The 20,979-nt window shown below is 37.1% G+C and overlaps 1 protein-coding gene across 1 annotated transcript in view; it reads left to right on the plus strand.

Moving 5' to 3' along the window:
* Positions 1 to 402: 402 nt before the first annotated feature.
* The window catches only part of LOC122812123 (adhesion G protein-coupled receptor E2-like), a 901,467-nt gene continuing 880,890 nt past the window's right edge, over positions 403 to 20,979 (plus strand). Inside the window, exon 1 of the mRNA XM_044084412.1 lies at positions 403 to 679. Coding sequence (XP_043940347.1) covers positions 598 to 679 — 82 coding nt within the window. The 5' untranslated portion in view covers positions 403 to 597. The remainder of the gene's footprint in view (positions 680 to 20,979) is intronic.

The raw sequence follows: 20,979 nt of genomic DNA on the forward strand, positions 1-20,979 counted from the left end.
TCAGCCTGACTGTATTATCCTATAGAGTAATGATTCATGTCTCGTAAGTCTGCTGCTAAAGTCTGTATTAACCTGTTACTGTCCTACCAAACATATTTTAGCATTTCTTGCATACTTTACTTGGAAACAGAAAGAAGTTGAAAGTGACACTTGGGGACATACTCTAAGCTCATGTAGCCAGATCTGAAGTACTCAGCAATAAATTACATTTTACATAAATGACATCATCATTGGAATGGGACACCAGCTGAATTAATCCTTATGTTGAGCCAGATGCATTAAAATTACAAGCAAAAAGGAAGCAATGTCTCCATTTCACTACACATGAGAAAGCAAGCAGTTAAAACATCCAGAAACATTTAGTGCACTTGATTGCTGAGGGAATGGTAACTCTTGGTCTTTTTTGAAGGTGGTTCATGTCACATTGTCTAGGCGGTCAGTTTTGTACACTAGTGCATGCTGGCTATATACATTCGTAAATGAATTTACTCAAGTAGTGTCATTCTGCCTCTGAATGAGGAACTGCATCTGGCTTGAAGTGCTCAAGCTGTATGCAAACCGTGACCCCTGATGTCAACATTGTGATGTTGAAACGTGATGCTTATTAATCTGAAACTACACTTCTTCACTCAGACTAAGCACAGAAACATGGATAAGACAATCTTCTTTATGCTCTGGGGTAAGTTCATTACAAATGATATATTTAAATAATAACTTTTAAAACTCATTAAACTAACTATGGTATTAAATCCAGTATGTAGCATTTCTCTACTGCAGTTCAGAAAAGAAAAACAAATATTATACAAGCCATATGCAAGTATTTAAAAGGAAAATAGCTTTTCAGAACATAGATAAATCAAACAGTAATAAAGTTTATACTGCATAGATCACAGTCTCACTGTAATGTTATTCATGGATGTGGATTGCCTGATATTTTTGGGGATGTCTCAAGAATTTCTAGATTTAAATATTAAAGGGAGTGGACTGTTTTATCTCAAAGAGTGAAATAATCCTTTCAGTTTTATAATTGAAATGCTGGCATGCACATTTCATTTTAAATGGCTGGAAGGAAAAGAAAATTGGATATTTATTTTATTTATTGACTATGCCTTGTTATCTGTTGCCCTCGGCACTGTTAACAGCTGATTCAAATTTGACTACCAACACTGATCTGACTATGGTTTTGAGTCATCTGATAGTGTAGTTTCACAGATACTTCATTCAGTGTATTAAAATATAGTGTAACAGTTAAAGTGCGATAGCGTTGTGCTTTTCTAACTGTACTAACTATGTTTGCAGTATTATGCAAAGATACAAGTCTGTATGATAAAAGCAGCTATGTGGGAAGTGCATTCTGACAATCAGATAAGCAGAAGTACTTCCCAGAAGCATCATATGTAACAATGAGTGTGCTATATACAAGCAAGACCTATATATCACCTTTCCATACTTTACAGAATTATATGTTATAGGGCTTTTGATGTGCATTAATTTAAAGTTTTATATATAGACAGGAAGCTGCATAGCACAAGCTACCTTCAAAATTAAGTTTCTTTAATTCATTGTATTTGGTTTTGTTCAACTTGTGAAGGAGATGAGTTACAGTTGCAGCTGTCTGAGATTATTTTTATTTAAAGTTATGCGTTGCTTTTGTATTTCAGAACAAAGTCTAGAACTATTTAATCTCTTAGGCATTTTAAGTCTGTTATTGGAAACATGTGCCAGACATAATAAGTATTGTGTAGATTCTTGATTTGCAACCCACTCCACCTTAATCTTCAACCATCTGTACCCTAATGTTACATAGGATGTATCCCAGCTGTTGTAGGATGGGCTGGCAGAATGTATCAGAATGGTCTGGAATATAGCTTATCTGCCAACTGTCTGATGACTAGCCTCACAACTAACAATCCATGCATGAAACCTGTTCTGACCCAGCGCTGTTTGCCAGACCAAGCCTACATCCTGTCACTGTAGAGATTAAAGCATGTTTCTTCTTTCACAGCCACTTCTGACATCCAGTGCATCCATCAAAGCCTGTTAGTCCCCAGCTGCCCTCACACACACACATGCTCAGCCTGTGAACAGTACTTGTGCCTCTCTTTCTGATACCCATTGGTTTTCTGAGAGCCATCTTTACACCTGTCAGTGGGTAGAGCCCATCATCTGCCTTCACCAGCCAGTGATTGGAACCACCAGCTTCCCTCCATTGAGTCATATCAGTGACTGAAACCCCTACACTCTTTTGGGGCCATGCTGTCAATGATCAGGATGTGCTTTGTTAATGATTATTGCAGCACTCTTCTGTAGCATCAGTCCAGGTAGTGGGTAGTCTCCCACACTGTCCTGGTAGTGAACGGAAGAATATGCTGCCTTCTCCAAACTCCCTCATCTGTCAGTGATCTATGTGGACCCAATACAACCCCAGGCATGAATGCAATACTGTGTCTATCCTAAAGGTTACCTGTGCATCATAGCTGCCCCATCAATGTCAAATGAGGTGCATAATGATTCTATTGAAGAATCAACTGGGAGGGTTTGGTTTCCCACCCTAGATATTGTTCATTATGTTGCTATCCAACTCCATTGCACACCACTGAGACAGCAGTACTCTACCATGCTGCAAATTCTTTATGAATTGTGGGTAAAATCACTATACCTGAAGCACAGTAAGTATGATAATATCATGTGGCAACCCCTCTAGAATGAGTATTACAGTACAGTAGTAATGAAAATGCTTCTGAAATTACTCTATGTTAGCAATTATATGCATGAGCTTGTAACTGCTAGTAGAAAAATGATCATTCAGAGCTGTGTCAAGCTACTTTCACACAGTATTCCACTTCAGTGACTTTTAAATCTTTTCAGAATACCAGTATATGGTGGCATTTCCAAGGCAATTCCAAATAACAACCCCCTGTAGTGTTCATCATTAGCATTATTGATGTATGTTTTCTCTTTAAAATGCCCACTATGCAGATGTTTTGCTAACATCTTGTACTGTAACATTAATTCCATTATTTACTGATTTATACCATACTTAATTCATGCTTAGAACATCTGCAGATTGTTTAATACTATGTGCATTGTTACCCGTTTTATACTTCTGTAGTATACTTATCACATGTCACTGTTTGTCGTGTATGTTTATCTATATATTATAAGCTCATAGGTACATAGGTAAGTACTAAGCTATTTGTTGTTGCAGGTCATTTGAAGCCTAGTCAGTTTCCATAATTGTGCTCAAAATAACCTATCCCATTTGGTTATACAATGGCCTTGCCCATCCCATGGTAAATAATTTGTATATTATCCCTAATGAGAATAACTGGGATCATATCATAGATAATTTGAAGGGACCCATGCATGGAATAAAGTATTTCGGAGCTGCCTCAGTCCATAAATAGTACAGGGGGCAGTCCTGGGATACATTTTCTGTTTCCCACCCATAGAGCCAAGTTGAACTTGAAAATGGATGGAGATTAGCTTTGTTTTATGTGGTTGGGGAGTCTGTTACACAGCCTCGGTATCCTATGTGAAATATATCTGTCCCTCTAAACCATTTTGTTTATGTTGCAGAAGAGGTTTAGTTCCCTAGAATGAGTATTTCTGATGCCATTTGACTTGCTGTTGTGCAAAATCCATTAATAATAGGTTGGAGGATGCATTGTAGGTCAGACACAGGTCACCTCATTGCGCTCTGTCAGATACAGAGTATAGTGAGAGGGCTTTGAGTTGGTCCTATAGTGAGAGGGCTATGAGTTGGTCCATGTAGGACATGCCATTTTGGCCTTGATTCCTTTTAGTAAGGTATCTCTGTTGGCATACCAGTTGGTGCATGTGTCTGGACAGATACATGAAAGGCGGCTTTATATTCAACAATTATATGTATAATTTTCAATGCATGCTTTTTAGATTCTATACTCTATGTTCTATGGCAAATATTTCTAGTTAGCCCCTTTTTAGAAGTACATAGTATGGCCTGCATCCATGCAGGCACAAGTAATATAGTACTCATGTGCAAATCATATATTATCTCCAAAAAATAAAAGCACTGTAAAACCTATGGTTCTGTAGTTGTACAAGGAGAACACAACTGCTCTGCATGCATCCCCACCTTGCCATGTCCTGAGTAGCTGTATATAGTTTCATAGGTTCATAGGTTGGTTCTAGGCTATCGGCCCTAGGGCATATACAAGCCTAGCCATAACAATTCCCTGACTATTTCTTCCCACACTATTTACTTCCCTGGACCCCTGTCTAGCAGGGCGACTTACATGATCCCTGGGGTAAATTTCCTTTCTCCCATCCAATCATCAAGGTTCCTTTTGAAGAGGGCCAAAGAGGTGCTCTGCTTCACATGTATGGGCAGTCTATTCCAGAGTCTTGGGAGTCTCTGGGTCAGGAACCTATCCCTCCAGTATGTTTTGTTTATTGTGATGACAAGGTTTAGATCCCTGGAGCATGTGGCTCTGAGGGATTGGAATTTCTTTAAGTGTAGCATGTCCAACAGCTCTGGGTTTGACATGGCCTTGTATGTTAAGCAGAGATCGTCTCTGATTAGACGATATGCGACAGAGTATAGCTGGAGTTTTTTAAGGCAGTCAGCATAGGGAATCTGCTTTAGGCCTGTGATTCTTTTAGTGAGGTATTTCTGTGGCCTTTCCAGTTGTTGCAGGTGTCTTGAGAGGTACATACCAAATGAGGCATTGTATTCTACAATGGGTCTAATGATGGATGAGTACAGTGGGACAATGACCTCCTTTTTCTGGATGAAAAGCCCTTGGTGATGAGGTATGCCACATAGAAGGATTGACTTGTATATACCCCCAAATCTTTCTTTCCACCTTTCCTATTGGTCATGTCTACAGTGTTAGTGTTAGTCTCCAGTGTTACTATATATTCAACTAGTATATATTCAACTATATTCAGCTATGCCTCGCCACCTCTTTCATTCTTCCCACATCCTCTGTATCAATATGTGTACAAAGAAGCACTCATCCTCAGTGGCCTCTCTTGTCATGTCCCCCTTGCAGTACTATAAAGGCATGAAACTATTTGTCCCACTTCTCTTCATGCTCTCAGATCAACCAATGATTGACATACTACTTTTAGCATTATTTCAAATCATGCATTCATACTATATGAAGCAACAGCATAAAATAATATTCCATGAAAACAAGTCAAATTCATGCAGCTCCTTGCATATCAGTATGTGATTATTTATTTCCAACTGGGTCAATACAGTATATATTTGCAGTATTAACTTTGTTATTTTACATCTATAATCCAAGCAGAGACAAAACAATTGCATAAGTAGGTACCCAGCTCATTATAAGAATGTTTCATTGAGTTAGCACCTTATCAAGTGGGATATCCCTCTGATTTTTTTTTTTTTTGGGGGGGGGGGCTGTGCCCTTCCCCACTAGGAAGCCTATATCTCAATACATAATTGCTTAAGAATGCCAGTTTCTGAATCACTCTTCTTCAGGGAAACAGAGCTTGCTTAATGAAATGTCTTTCAGTAACATACTTGTACATTACATATGCCAAAGGACAAAACTTTGAAATTTCACATTTATGAATTGACAATGGATATTCTAACACTGACTGTGGGCTAGAAACAGAGCATAACAGAACATAATGCTTGCTCCCTGAACTCCCACCATTGGAAGTTTGACCTCCACCACACCCTTGCAGCTTAATTAGTCTTATTCCGAATTACATGACTTTGGATTTGTGATCAGTGCTTAGGTTCATATCAAAATGCGTATTGCATTCATAGCCAAGGTTGTTTGACAGTGAAGTCAGGACAGTAATGAAGTTTGGTGGGGGTGAGGGGGTCACTATTTTCCCTTATTTCATGTGCAATGGGGAGGGCTTGCCACCCTATTTAACTGCTAACTACCATGAGTAAAGCTATGCTCATATACCCTGCTACAGCTTAATTTGATCTTCAAAGACATGTTTATTTGGCCTGGCTTACAATATACCAGTGTTGGGATTCATAGACAACTAATTAGTGCCTAAGGCTGTGGGGATTTAAAGACAATACGCAATGCACGTCTGCTTAAGTGTCAGCAGCTCTGCAAACTGACCTCCCAGATATTAGCGCTGGGTAAGCAGTCACACCTCATGTATGAATCCCAACTCAGGTCTGATCACTTCAGGATGTCCCTTTACTTCTTTGAATTTAGTTAACTCATTTAACCATTTTCTTCTTGCATTTTGTTTTCAAAAACAGTTTTATATGCTGAAGTATTAATTGTGCTTACTGTCTCACTTATGCACCACAAAAATTATTTATTTATGTATTTGTTTATTTGTTTTCATCTGTTTACTGGAAGGTCTACTGGGCCAGACTGAGCCCATTTTCAGTAGAGGCCTGGGGAGAAAAGCTCCAAAACAAACAAGCAAACAAACATGAAAAGCTACAGAATCAAAACAAAATCAAACATCCATGATGCATAATACTAAATTACAGATAGGTGATACAAAAAAATAAATAGTACACAAGTTATACAAATAATAGGTTACAGTGAGTAATAATGAACTGATTTTAAATATGCAGACAAACACGAGTGCAGTTGATGACATAGAAAATGAGTGTATGTGCGAACATGCAGTATTGCAGTAGAGAGGGAATGATGAAGGGTAATAGTTAAATAGGCTGAGAGTAAGGTGTGGGCTTAGAGTATCAACTATATGGCAGCAAGATTAAATATAACATATAGTAGCTAAATGCTGTTAAATAGAGTTTGAAGCACTGAATATACAAATGATGAGTCAGAGCAACAAGTGAGAGGGGGTGACTTTATAGCACTGTAATATCGGAGTAACTGTAATTAGACTTTTGCCCATTTCAAAATTCTTCTTTTTTCTCTTCAGAATTCCCACATTTATGCCTCATTATAGCAAATCAGATTACTCAGAAAACTGTGTATCTCTGTTTTCAATTTAGCAACTATTATTCCTCCTAAATCCTAATCCATATCCAGCAGACTTCATGGCTTTAGTTCATCCAAGTATGCAACTTTTTCTTGTTATCTCTTTTCAGTTATAATACTATTTCAGAAGTATTTTCCTTCCTTACTTTATTTTTATTAGCTATTTTAACTATTACTCTGACTAGTTTATTGGTTCGATTTACTTTATGTCATTTATATTATATGTTTAGCACAGTTAGTGGTGCATTGTTAAAGGCACCTGAATAAAGTTAAAGTTTACATTGGATGTCTCCTGAACAAATGTAAAAAAGCACACCAAGGTACCAAAAATCACCAGTAAAAAGTCCAAGGTACCCAAAGAAGGGAAGTCCAGCCACAACGCAAATAAAAATAGCTTTATTCCAATGAACCAAACCACATTAATGTTTCTTAACAAACTCCACAAATACGTTTTCGTTTAAAGTACTTCATCAGATGCAGACAGAAGACTCAACCAGATGTTATATCCATCTCTTCTGCTGTTGGGAATTATATTGCATCTCTTCTTCAGCAAAAGCTCCACTTTTGTGCATAAGTTCCTACAAACCAGTTGCTGAATAAGTATAAGCTTCCTTAGGTACATTCCTTTTTATGTCTTCTGAACAATTGAAATTCCTAGCAGACAGTTAAAAGAACTGACTGAAAAAAGATGGTTGTAATATATGTGAGTCAAGCAGTAACACAAAAATACTAACTAAAGTCAGGATGTGTTACAAAATTAAGAAATGTAAGAAAAAGAAAGCCATGTGGAAATGTAAAACAAAGAGCAGACAAGTGTTCATGTGGTTGCAGTTCATGCCTCATGCATTAGTGTGGCTATAGAAATGGAAGAAGGCATTGTCCTTCATTTAATAAGACCCGCAGAATAAGAGCTAGAAAAGGAGAGTTTGCTAAGGTCCAGATTCATTTTACAGATTTAAAAGTTAGCTAGGATAATATTATGTTTAAATAAAACCTGATGCAGTAACCTTGATTCATACTCCTTGGAAATTACATTGCAGAGCATTATGCCAACGTTACTAATCTAGAAATCCCAGGGAGAATGTTTTATTCAGAATGCAATAGCTTAACATGTATTTATAATTGCTTTTAATTGAAGAAGTGACCTCAAGAATGCCAAATGCTAAGTTATTTTCAGTACTTGATGCAAACAAGAGTTTCTGCTAGATAAATCTAGATAAAACTCCAAACTCTGTACATTTAATACATCATTAAGATGATATAGATTATGATCCATGGTGGTGCAGCAGTAGTGTTGTTGCCTCACAGCAAGAGGTTCTCCTGTTCAATTCTCGGCTGGAGGGCGGGGAGTGCCTTCTGTGTGGAGTCTGCATGTCCTCCCCGCAGTCGAATAGAATTCCAAAAAGACATGCGTGAATGGGAGTGCCTTCATTGAAGGTTGGATGTCGAGCTGGCAACTCGGCACTGTAAAAATCTACTGCCAATCATTAGCGGATCGGAGTTCCACTATGGCGACCCTAACCGGGAAAAATCCGAAAGACCAACAACAATTAAGATTATATAGATTCCTTAGTTTTCTAGCTGGTATTTCATCAGCACCAAAGACATTCCAATGAGTTATCAACATGTTTGTTAAGTCTTGGTAGATGTTGCTAGTATATTCAGTTATCTGTTAGTATGGAATCAGATACCAGAAGGGTATGAAGAGACTGATACAGCTACTTAGCCAGCAGGATTTCAAGTCTAAAAACAGCACATTAAAAAATCAGATTGACAAGTATGAATTACATATATCACTTTTAACATCAGAGGGACAAAATGTGAGTCAGAAAAAGTAAATGCAGTTGTGTAATGCCAAGGCTAGAAGACAATCAGGCATTACTGACTTCGAAGAGTGGTGCAGAATCCTGAAACATTTGCATCTAATATGTCTGAGATAACTATGCCTCTAAGAAAAGTGTGATACCAAGATGAAGCCTGGCAGTGGTGTTATGAGCAGAAGAAGAATTTTGGATTAGGCAAAAGTCTAATTACAGATACTCCACCCAATATTACAGTGCTATAATGTTATAATATAATGTCACTTGGTTTATAAGCAGATTTTAGTCAGAATGATGTAAGTTCTAGTATCTTACAAAAGAATAGACCAGTTACCTATTGGACAAGATTAGAAATACTGTACAGATGTGAGAACGGTCATGAACATATCTGTAGCAAAGAAGCTCATGTGGAAACAGACCATAAGCCCTTTCAAATCATATTCAAAATGTCAATGTATGAAACACCTCTGTCATTGCAGAAGTTGGTATCTAATTAACAGCAGTATGAACTAAAAGTGAAATAAATACTAGGCAAGGGGCTATACTTTCCATTTAAGCTGAACAGAGTATATTTACCAGATAAGTATTATTTTTTAAGAAAAGCAGCTATACTCATTAGCTAACATTGCATTTAACAATGACAGAAGAAAAAATAAACAGTTCCAGATATGTACTCACATGGACTAAAAATGCACTTGCTGAAAGATGCTACAATGAAAGTATAACAATAAAACATCATCATTAAGGAAGGAAATTCAGTCTTACAGAACACATTGTTAACAATGTAACCCACTGGACACACAATCACTTATCAAGGAAGACCCAAGAGCAATGCCTGTTTAAATGACTTGCTCAGAAACATATAATAGGTAAATGGAGGCTGTCGGAATGAAACCCAGGGCTGGGGAGTGGTACTGGATGCTACCCCACATGGAGCCAGCTGGTAATGGAATTTGAATATGTGTAATACTTGAACATGGTATTTGCAATACAAGTTGTTAACGGGTTATGCATCTAATAATGTGTATATGGTTTTAATTGGCACTGGGCTCTGACAAAAGATATGTACTGTCCAGGTAAGTCAACCCGTATAGATCAAGCAGTACAGAACTGTATATTATTACAATAAATCAAAACAACATATATGAATATAAACTCCACCTGATTATCCATGGTGATTAAATGGCCATCAGTTTGTTAAAATTCTTATATATGGGCTGGATTCATGTATGTCTAAACTTTGCACTGCTACCGTGTGTACATCACACCATGATGTACACATGATAGTGACCTATTTTGTATTTATTAAACACACTGTCTACTGCTGCAAAACAAAGGTAAACAGCAGAGAATGCTAATGAAAGCATAAGCAGCTAAATTACATGCTAATTAACCAATCTAAGATGGCATTCAGGAAGTTATAAAATAATCATGTACACTTGGAGTAGCTCTTTCCTATGAACTCCAAAATCTATTGTAATACAGCCAACATCAGACTTAGAAAATAAAAGCAATGATAGGGGATGCTGCTTCTGTTCTGTTGCATGTGTGCGTGCAACAGGCTCATATCTATGCTGCTGCTGCTGCTGATAGACTGTGGCGAAGGTGAATAAGGATATTAAGACATATATCATGAACTGCGTAACACTGAAATATTAGAGTGATACAGCACTGATAGAAAAGCACTACAGGAACTCTGCAACCTCTTCTGCCACCACCTCAGAACTAGGAGAAATCAAGAAGAACTTATATGAGTAGAAACTAAGGTATGTGTAGCATTAAGGATATTAGCTACTGGCTCATTCCAGAGACCCACAGGGGATATACTAGGGTATCACAGGCCTCACTCAGCCTCATGGCACTAATGTCTTAATGCTATGCTAGAAGATGCAAGGTAGTACAACTATTTTCTATGCACACCAGAGAAAAGACCAAAACCAATGCAAGAATTGTATGCCATAGCACCTTTCTCTGAAGTTTTGGGGGTCACAGACTGCACTCACATAGACTAAAAAGCCCCACCTGGTCAACAGGGAAGGACATACATCGAGGAAAGGTTTCACTCAGTCAACTGCTAGGTTGCCTGTAACATCCGAGGGATCATACTCAGTCTGCGTGCAGGCAACCCAGGCTATTGCCATGACTCACACATATAGCACACCTCTCAGCTTCACACAAGGTTTGCTAGGAGTGATGTTCCACAAGGCTATATACTGGGTGATGCACATTATGCACTGGAATTGTCTTCATGGCTACATTCGGGAACATGACCCCATGGCCTACCACATCTACTCAATCACTGATGGAGCAGTAAGATTAATTCCACTATGGGAGCAGGATCTGGCATGGCCACATCAGCTAACACCAGTGAATGTTGTGGCTCTATAGACAAGTGGATATCAACTGTCCCCAGCAGATGTTCCATCACAGACACTGCCCAAGCCAGTGTGCTACTCAACCTATCCAGTGAGTCCCCCGCACGGCTGATACAGTCACTCACATCAGAATGTGCCATGTTTAATACTTGCATTATCTCTTCTGAGGCCCTAGTGGAACATGCCTGTGCCTTCTTTATGGCCCTATACAAACTTCTGGTGGTATGAAATGACACACCAGCATCAGGAGGAGACTGGACCATAGGCCTCCACTGAGCAACTCTGCTGTGTGGTACCATGCCCACATGATGACTATGGACAATTTCATCCAGGTCTGTAACTGGAGTAACCACACTACCCTTATCAACTGTGTCATCATCATCCTATCCAATATCTGAGTGGTCATTGAAATGGGCATGCACAGGCATACTGACTATGTCTAAAATAAAGCCACAAGATGTGTGAACCAAAATCTCAGAATCAGACTGAACCTTTGCACCCCCGTCTGTGCCCCTTATATAGCCACCATTATCACCAGTGCCTACTGAAACTGTGACATCAACTGTTATGACTTCTGCAATGCCATTGTCAGGATCACCTGTGATGACAAGCAACAAACACAAGAATAAGAGACATAATGACTGGAAGAATCCAAACTGCTGTCTATACACTCATGTTAAACAATTTCAGATGCTAAAGGAATACAATACTTACTCTCTCCTCAGACTTACATCTAAGTAATGGGTATTACTAATCAAAGAAAGTTTGTGCTTACTACGTGAAGATGGCCTTTCAGATGGTAACTCTGACGTCCCTGGAAAAAGAGGAAGGCAGTGGAAAGAAGACTAATAAGCAAAAATGCAAATGACACAAGGAGAAGGGAATAATGCTCTGCCTATTTCCCCCTTAAGAAATATTTCAGAATCAGTCAGACTGACTATTCCCCCTACCTTCACAACACAATCTTAGTTGGACTCTGTCCCTTTTAAGTCACACATCTCACTATTTCCAGATATATCAGAAGTATACAAGTGTTAACATAAAAAGATATCTGGAACGGCAGTAAATGACTTACATTTAGCACACTTGCAAGTTCTTTTTGCAACACACTTGACCTGTCATCCACATCAGCACCAGCATCAAGGAGTTTGTGTGAACTCTCTGCTGAGCTGTCGGGATCGCTAACTGTGGACAGGAACTGCTCCATTTCAGTGAGTGGTGGTTCAGTAGCATGACCGCCTCCTGTAGCCATCTGTTCTAGTGCTAGCCCAGCTGCTCTTCTGTATGTCTCTGTAATCATATCAGTGGAACAGTGTCACACCTGATTATAATTTCCTTTACGGCCACCCACTGTATTTATGACAGTGACCATCTGCTGCATTAAGCTTTTTCTGGCAGACATATCATCTTTGCCTCTGTCAAGCAGGAAGGATCTATGGTGGCATAAGGCTTTGATGATGATCTCATTCACTACATCACTGAATGGTGGCTTGTGTGGAACAGATGGTCAGGTGCCATAATCCTGTTGACGTGAAAAACAAAAAGACAAAACACATTTGTAGCACATAAAGAAATCATTCACCTCAAATCTGTGTATTAATTCTCATCACAAAACAGTTGAACACACAATGCTCATTTCAGACTACGTACAAGCTAAGGGTGACCCTTCCCCCCAAAAATTCAATACATTAGCATTACATTCATTCTGTTAACATTTCCTCTAATGAGGACATCAGTTGTGTAACTGACTACTGGATAACAGGATTATCAATAAATAGGCAAAAACTTGAAGTACAAATGGCAAAACTATTTTCCTTGGTCTCTCCACTGTTATGGAGGTTGCCATGAGACATTTGAGAAGCCTAACACCTCTGTTAGCTACACATATCCAACCCCTTGAAGTTGATAATAAAGACAATACACTTGTCTGCAGTAACTGGTGAAATTTCAAGAGCAAATGGTAACACAATACTGTGATGTAACCATACCATTCCTTGACAAACTTTGAAATGACAGCAATAACTGATTTATCTGCAGTATACTAACAATGAATGCAAAAAATGCATACAGATAAAAAAATGCTATTGCATATTGAAAAACATTCCAAATATAAAAATGTAATCAGGTTATGAAGAAGATAAACAATACCGTACGAAGGAAAGCAGTCATTTGTAGAAAAATCTCTTCCAAGTCAATACCAGTAATGATCTGTCTCTGTCAAATCAATCTTGTCTCCTGCCACTTCCAAAGCTACACCATTACCGTCATGGAGTGTAGATTCAGCCCTATGAGCACTGTGAATATGCAAATTAGGTGTTAAATCATTAACATTCCTGAATGCCAAAAATCTCACTAGGTGTAGAGGAGCTTAAAATTGTTTAAGTAGCTACACTACTGTATGCACATGTCTTAGGACTGCAGGGAAGAGGGATGAAAATTGTGAGCTGCTAATAGCCTACAAGTATTACTGATTACTATGACTATAGCAACAAGCAATGTTGAAGAGTCTCTTCTCTATAAAAATTGATTTTCTTTTAATAATAGCACACTTTCCATCATCTGCTTAAATATTATTCTGTAATGCTAATCAGCTCTATTACACATTAGAGCAAAGATGCAAAGAAATGCCAGTGACATTGCATTTCTGTTAATTAAGCTGAGAGAAGGGAAAGATGCTTAGAAAATAAAGAGGATAAATAGCTGGCATTAATATTGTGTAGCCTGTTATTAGTTTATTTTTGTTGTCAACATCAGATTCATTTATACATGTTCAAGCAAATGAGTAAGCAACATTTTCTGACCTTTCATCTGGTGGACCTGTATTCTGATATCTTTCTAAGCCAGATCTGCATGGTATGTACATTTTCTGATTACTACTCTAAGCCTGTGTTGGTGGCAAAGTGGGATAAGAAATACAACTGAGTGTATCTTGTTACTGAGCTGAATTCAAGGTTCAAATAGGTAGTGTGCTGTTTGATAGAGCCTGAGCATATGATCAGGTTATAACACACACAGAGCAAGGAAACCTCAAAATCCTGCATTTTCATTATTATTCCCTGATATCTGCCACTAGTGACAATTCTTTTCTTTTATTGTGTTCATCATTTGCAAGTATTTTGGCAAAGCATACTTTGGACTGGCAGCATTTCATGGCAGTGAATGAGAGTTCACTGCCCAAAGTATAAACTGAGAAATTATTTTTTGAATGCCATCAGAAGTGCATTTTAGAGTGGCACAGGTGCGCTTTGCTACAGTACTCTGAACACCAGTAAGGGAAGAAATTCTACATCTCACCTAAGTATCACTGTAACACACAGTATAAATTAAATGAGTTTAAAGAAACAGGACAGATGATGCCAGGTTTAAATCCATTTTGCAAATATTTTTATTTTTAACTGGATATACAAAAACTATAGAAGAATAACATGTTGTATATGAACTGCATATGCTGAAATGTGTGATAAATAGTTCATATCTTACCGGTAGTTCATGTGAGTTGAGGTCTTAAAAGTGTTGTTATCTAGTCAACTGTCTTCATTAATAATATTATTAGCAAAGAAGGTTGCATCATATGTCTGGTTGTGCAGTATTATAACACAGAAGGAGTAACATAAGTACTGTGGACAGATGTGTGACATACATGCATAAACTCTCACAATCGTACCTCTTCACAATAAGAATTACTCCTTCATGGTATACTGTGTGTCCTGACTAGTTGTATGCAGTCTGCCAAGTATGACTTGCTGTCATTGTCTATATGTCCCCTTTCTGAAACATTGACACTACATAAATATACTAATGATGTGTCAACCCACATGTTGCTTGTAATGTTTGCATCAGATGTGAAAACGCAGCATGTTCCTTTTAATTGTAAAACTGATGATGAAAAATGGAACTACAAGTCATGTTTGTCCTTGCATTTTGTTGTGTGGAACATACATTGTTTCATCGAAAAATCACTTTTTCAAAAAAACAGAATGCTGAACCCACTTTAGGGAAAGTGCACTTAAACAAAAGTGCACTTTTGTGAACATTGATTCACCTAATTGGAAAAAAACCCACAAAAACACACTAAAAGCACATTTCTGCAGGGTGCAAGTCCCCCTGCACCCCCATACCCCTGCTACTTATATATACTAACTCTGAGAATGCACTACAGTGGGGAAAATGATATATTTCCTTATCCCCACTATGCCATGCGTCCTTTAGTCAGTGTTCGTGAAAGTGCACTTTCATTTAAGTGCACTTTCACTAAAGTGGGTTTGGCTTTCTGTTTTTTGGTAGACCCATATATATATATATATATATATATATATATATATATATATATATATATATATATATATATATCTATACATATATATATATATATATATATATATATATATATATATGTGTGTGTGTGTGTGTGTGTGTCTCTGTGAGTGTGTGTTTTGCCTTTCCAATTTGCTTGTTGCTTGGCAGAATACAAACAGGTCTCACAGGTAAAGGAAAAAGGGAAAATTTGCATTCCCATATTATTCATAAGTGCAAACAGTACTGGAACTGTTGTGTGGTATTTGTAATCAGTGAGTGATGTGCACCTAATATATACCTTTCTTTATGGCACAGGCTGTAGATGCATTGACTTTGGACCCATAACAAAAGTTGATCTGCGGTTCAAAGTCATACTGCGAGAGGGGAATGCTGAAATTATTACTCAAAATTTATGACTTGCATTCATCACAACTTTATATGTTGTTTTTCTTTCTGTTTCTTGCCTTCTGCAGTTGCTCACTGCTGAGCAGCTCACAATCATGTTACATGCTTAAGGATAAAAGTGAAAAATTTTATTTGGGAAATCTTCTGTAGTGCAAACAGGCTTAAAGTGATACATGGATGTCAGCACTTTGGACACTGAGTGGAGCACATCCACCTGCTATGTACCTGTCTCTGTGCTACAAGGTGTAATTGGAGTGGCTTTAGAGACGGAATGCAGGTGATCTATGGTTCAAATCCAAATAATACTTGTTTTTACAATTTCTAAGAACAATTTTATTAGGAAGGTAACACTACATACAAATGGCTATCATAAGTAAATTGATTGCAAAAAGGTCTCAGTAATACTTTGATAATGACAGTTTTTTAGATAGTATATCTCATTAATGACTTAATTATGAAACCCATTTGATTGTCTGTGCAATTTTTTAAGCATGACAATTATGATAATTACTGAAAAATCTATTTGCATATCTATGATTGGCACAATAGTTTTGTTAAAATCATCCACCAAAACCAAAGAAGCAAGGTTCAACAGCCCAAAAAAATTCAGGAATCAAATTTAATCAAAACATGAAAACACTCAAAATGAATAAAATAACTCATGAAAAGCAAATAAAAACAACCTTCACAGTTAAGCGCTTTCGTCATTACGTTATTGACTTCTTCAGAGTTGTGAATGAACAAACACTAGTTGGTGTTAAAATATGTGAGTGAAATCAGCTGGTATACACACACCCCTCTCCAAGAACCAATCATTAAACAAAATTAATTTAAAGGTATATACCCTTTGTGGTTATGCACATTGTACCTAGCCACCAAAACATAATAAAAAATGCATTTAAGTATTTAATAATTTTTCAAATTACTCCATTGATGTATTTCATTTTATAACTTCATGATTTGTATATTTAATTCAGTTTTTTTTAAATGTTTTGGTGGCTAGGTATGATGTGCATAACCTCAAAAGGTATATACCTTTAAATTAACTGTGTTTAATGATTGGTTCTTGGAGGGAGTGTGTATAGCAGCTGATTTCATTCACATATTTTAATGCAAATTAGAGTTTGTTCATTCACAGGTCTGAAGAAGTCAATGATGTAATGACAAAATCTCTAACTATAAAGGTCCAATGTTATTTCTGTTTACAAGTTATTTTATGCATTTTGACTGTTTTTCGTGTTTTGATTAAATTTGATTTCTGAAATTTTTGGGGCTGTTGGGCCTTGCTTTTTTGGTTTTGGTGGGGTTTATTTGGGGGTCTGTACCAGTTTCCAGCTCAAGGTTTGTTACTGGATTTGTTAAAATCATCTTGACTCCTCATATAGCTCAATTATGTGTTTAGGACAGTATATGTTTTGAAATATGTTCATATGTTCATAGGTTCATAGGTAAGTAATAGGCTATAAGCCCTAGGGCCAATATAAGCCTAGGCAAAAGAGGTTCCCTGGCTTTTGCCACCCCATCTTGTATTACTCAGCTCATAAAAATCTATTCATTTGAAGTATAATTACAAAGTGTAATAGTGCCTCTTACATGTGAATGCATTTCACAGGAGTTCTTGAAGTCACACACATATGCTCCTATATGAAGTATATCTCCATTCATACTGAGTGTATATCTGTAATGACCATGGCTGAGAGGAAGTTCTCCTGTAGCAATGATGAATCATAACCTGGCTTGAAATGTATGCATTTTTTATTCTATAGGTTTGATTCCCACCTTGTAAAACAAACTTTTTACAATGTGCAGCTTCCAACAAATTATCTCAAGTCATCCTATTTAACCATACAAGTACCAAGGCTTACAATGCAAGGCATTAAGCATGTCAGTGTTTACCAATGAGAAAAGTGTGACTAGGTTGAGCATCACACATGGCAATTATTACTGCCATATTTCATACCATCATTGCTGTTTGTTGAATTCTCTACCTCATTGTCTAAAAATTGAATTCTCTGCTTTCCATCATGCAAACACAGTCGGCATGGTTGTGGGTTTTTGTGTACTGGTTGTTTATTGCGAGATTTGAATTTGGCACAGATTCAGACATTCAGTTGTTGCCCTTGACTTCTGCAGGCAAGGCTGGTGATGGAGATGATGGTGCTAAATTTAGAGCATAAAGGTGAGGTGTTCAGGTGTTAAGCACTTTTGAGGCACTCCTTATGAAGCACTACAGCAATAGGTTACAGGAAGTGGACTATACTCAGTTTCAGTATAAGACTGAGACTTGGAACATCCCACACACCAGAGAGAATTGTTATTACCACTGTAGTGCCCTGAAATGATGCAAGAAGGACATCCTTAGCTGATGGGAGGATGATAACCCTCAGGCGTGTAAGTATACTGGCCCAGCAGCATTCAATTATATAGAATGCAGTAGGCAGCCAAGACTGGTATCCATCGTGCTTTCATGTCTCGCCTTCTTCTCTATTGTACAGCTGCTGAAGACATTGCAGTAAACAGGGAGATGAGCCATGAGAGGTTAAATCACCTCAGAGAGGCATGGGTATGTATGCATCAGGTCTTACTCTAAGCCTACTAACTATTTTAATTACATGCAATATGGCTATACTGAAATAAATAGTTGTATTTTTGATATCATAGCAGAGCAATTGATTAATGGTACAACAGCAGAAATCCTTCCCATCATACCTGGATGTGGCAAAGGTGTATAGACTGGATAATCATAAATGTGTATATAGTAAAATTATACAGTAATATGTTTGGTTGTGCAGTATTATAACATAGAAGGATTAACATGAGTACCGTGGACAGATGTGTGACATACATGCATAAACTCTCACAATCATACCTCGTCACAATAAGAGTTACTCCTTCATGGTATACTGTGTGTCCTGACTAGTTGTATGCAGTCTGCCAAGTATGACTTGCTGTCATTGTCTATATGTCCCCTTTCTGAAACACTGACACTACATAAATATACTGATGATGTGTCAAACCACATGTTGCTTGTAATGTCTGCATCAGATGTGAAAACGCAGCATGTTTCTTTTAATTGTAAAACTGATGATGAAAAATGGAACTACAAGTCATGTTTGTCCTTGCATTTTGTTGTGTGGAATATAAATTGTTTTATTGAAAAATCACTTTTTCAAAAAAACAGAAAGCTGAATCCACTTTAGGGAAAGTGCACTTAAACAAAAGTGCACATTTGTGAACACTGATTCAGCAAATTAAAAAAAAAAAAAAAAACACACTGAAAACACATTTTTGCAGGGTGCAAGCCCCCCTGCACCCCCGTACCCCCGCTACTTATATATACTAACTCTGAGAATGCAGTACAGTGGGGAAAAGGATATATTTCCTTATCCCCACTATGCCATGCGTCATTTAATCAGTGTTCGTGAAAGTGCACTTTCATTTAAGTGCACTTTCACTAAAGTGGGTTCGGCTTTCTGTTTTTGGAAAAGGATTTTTTAATAAACAGAAGTAGACCCATATATATGTATGTGTGTATGTATATATATATATATATATATATATATATATATATATATGTGTGTGTGTGTGTGTGTGTGTGTGTGTGTGTGTGTGTGAGTGTGTGTTTTGTCTTTCCAATTTGCTTGTTGCTTGGCAGAATACAAACAGGTCTCACAGGTAAAGGAAAAAGGGAAAATTTGTATTCCCATATTACTCATAAGTGCAAACAGTACTGGAACTGTTGTGTGATATTTGTAATCAGTGAGTGATGTGCACCTTATATATACCTCTCTTTATGGGACAGGCTTTAGATGCAGTGACTTTGGACCCCTAACAAAAGTTGATCTGTGGTTCAAAGTCATACTGTGTGAGGGGTATGCTGAAATTATTACTCAAAATTTATGACTTGCATTCATCACAACTTTATATGTTGTTTTTCTTTCTGTTTCTTGCCTTCTGTAGTTGCTGGCTGCTGAGCGGCTCACAATCATGTTACATGCTTAAGGATAAAAGTGAAACATTTTATTTGGGAAATCTTCTGTAGTGCAAACAGGCTTAAAGTGATACATGGATGTCAACACTTTGGACACTGAGTGGAGCATATCCACCTGCTATGTATCTGTCTCTGTGCTACAAGGTGTAATTGGAGTGGCTTTAGAGATGGAATGCAGGTGACCTATGGTTCAAATCCAAATAATACTTGTTTTTACAATTTCTAAGAACAATTTTATTAGGAAGTTAACACTACATACAAATGGCTATCATAAGTAAATTGATTGCAAAAAACGTCTCAGTAATACTTTGATAATGACAGTTTCCTAGATAGTATATTTCATTAATGACTTAATTATGAAACCCATTTGATTGTCTGTGCAATTTTTTAAGCATGACAATTATGATAATTACTGAAAAATCTACTTGCATATCTATGATTGGCACAATAGTTTTGTTAAAATCATCCACCAGAACCAAAGAAGCAAGGTTCAACAGCCCAAAAAAATTTCAAGAATCAAATTTAATCAAAACATGAAAAACACTCAAAATGAATAAAATAACTCATAAAAAGCAAATAAAAGCAACCTTCACAGTTAAGCGCTTTCGTCATTACGTTATTGACTTCTTCAGAGTTGTGAATGAACAAACTCTAGTTGGTGTTAAAATATGTGAGTGAAATCAGCTGGTATACACACACCCCTCTCCAAGAACCAATCATTAAACAAAATTAATTTAAAGGTATATACCCTTTGTCATTATGCACATCATACCTAGCCACCAAAACATAATAAAAAATGCATTTAAGTATTTAATCATTTTTTCAGATTACTCCATTGATATATTTTATTTTATAACTTCATGATTTGTATATTTAATTCAGTTTTTTTTTTTTATGTTTTGGTGGCTAGGTAAGATGTGCATAACCACAAAGGGTATATACCTTTAAATTAACTGTGTTTAATGATTGGTTCTTGGAGGGAGTGTGTATAGCAGCTGATTTCATTCACATATTTTAATGCAAACTAAAGTTTGTTCATTCACAGGTCTGAAGAAGTCAATGATGTAATGACAAAATCTCTAACTATAAAGGTCCAATGTTATTTCTGTTTACAAGTTATTTTATTCATTTTGACTGTGTTTCGT

This window comes from Protopterus annectens, chromosome 9.part0, assembly GCF_019279795.1.
Source record: "Protopterus annectens isolate FY-2018-M chromosome 9.part0, PAN1.0, whole genome shotgun sequence".
NCBI classification, from domain to species: Eukaryota; Metazoa; Chordata; order Ceratodontiformes; family Protopteridae; genus Protopterus; species Protopterus annectens.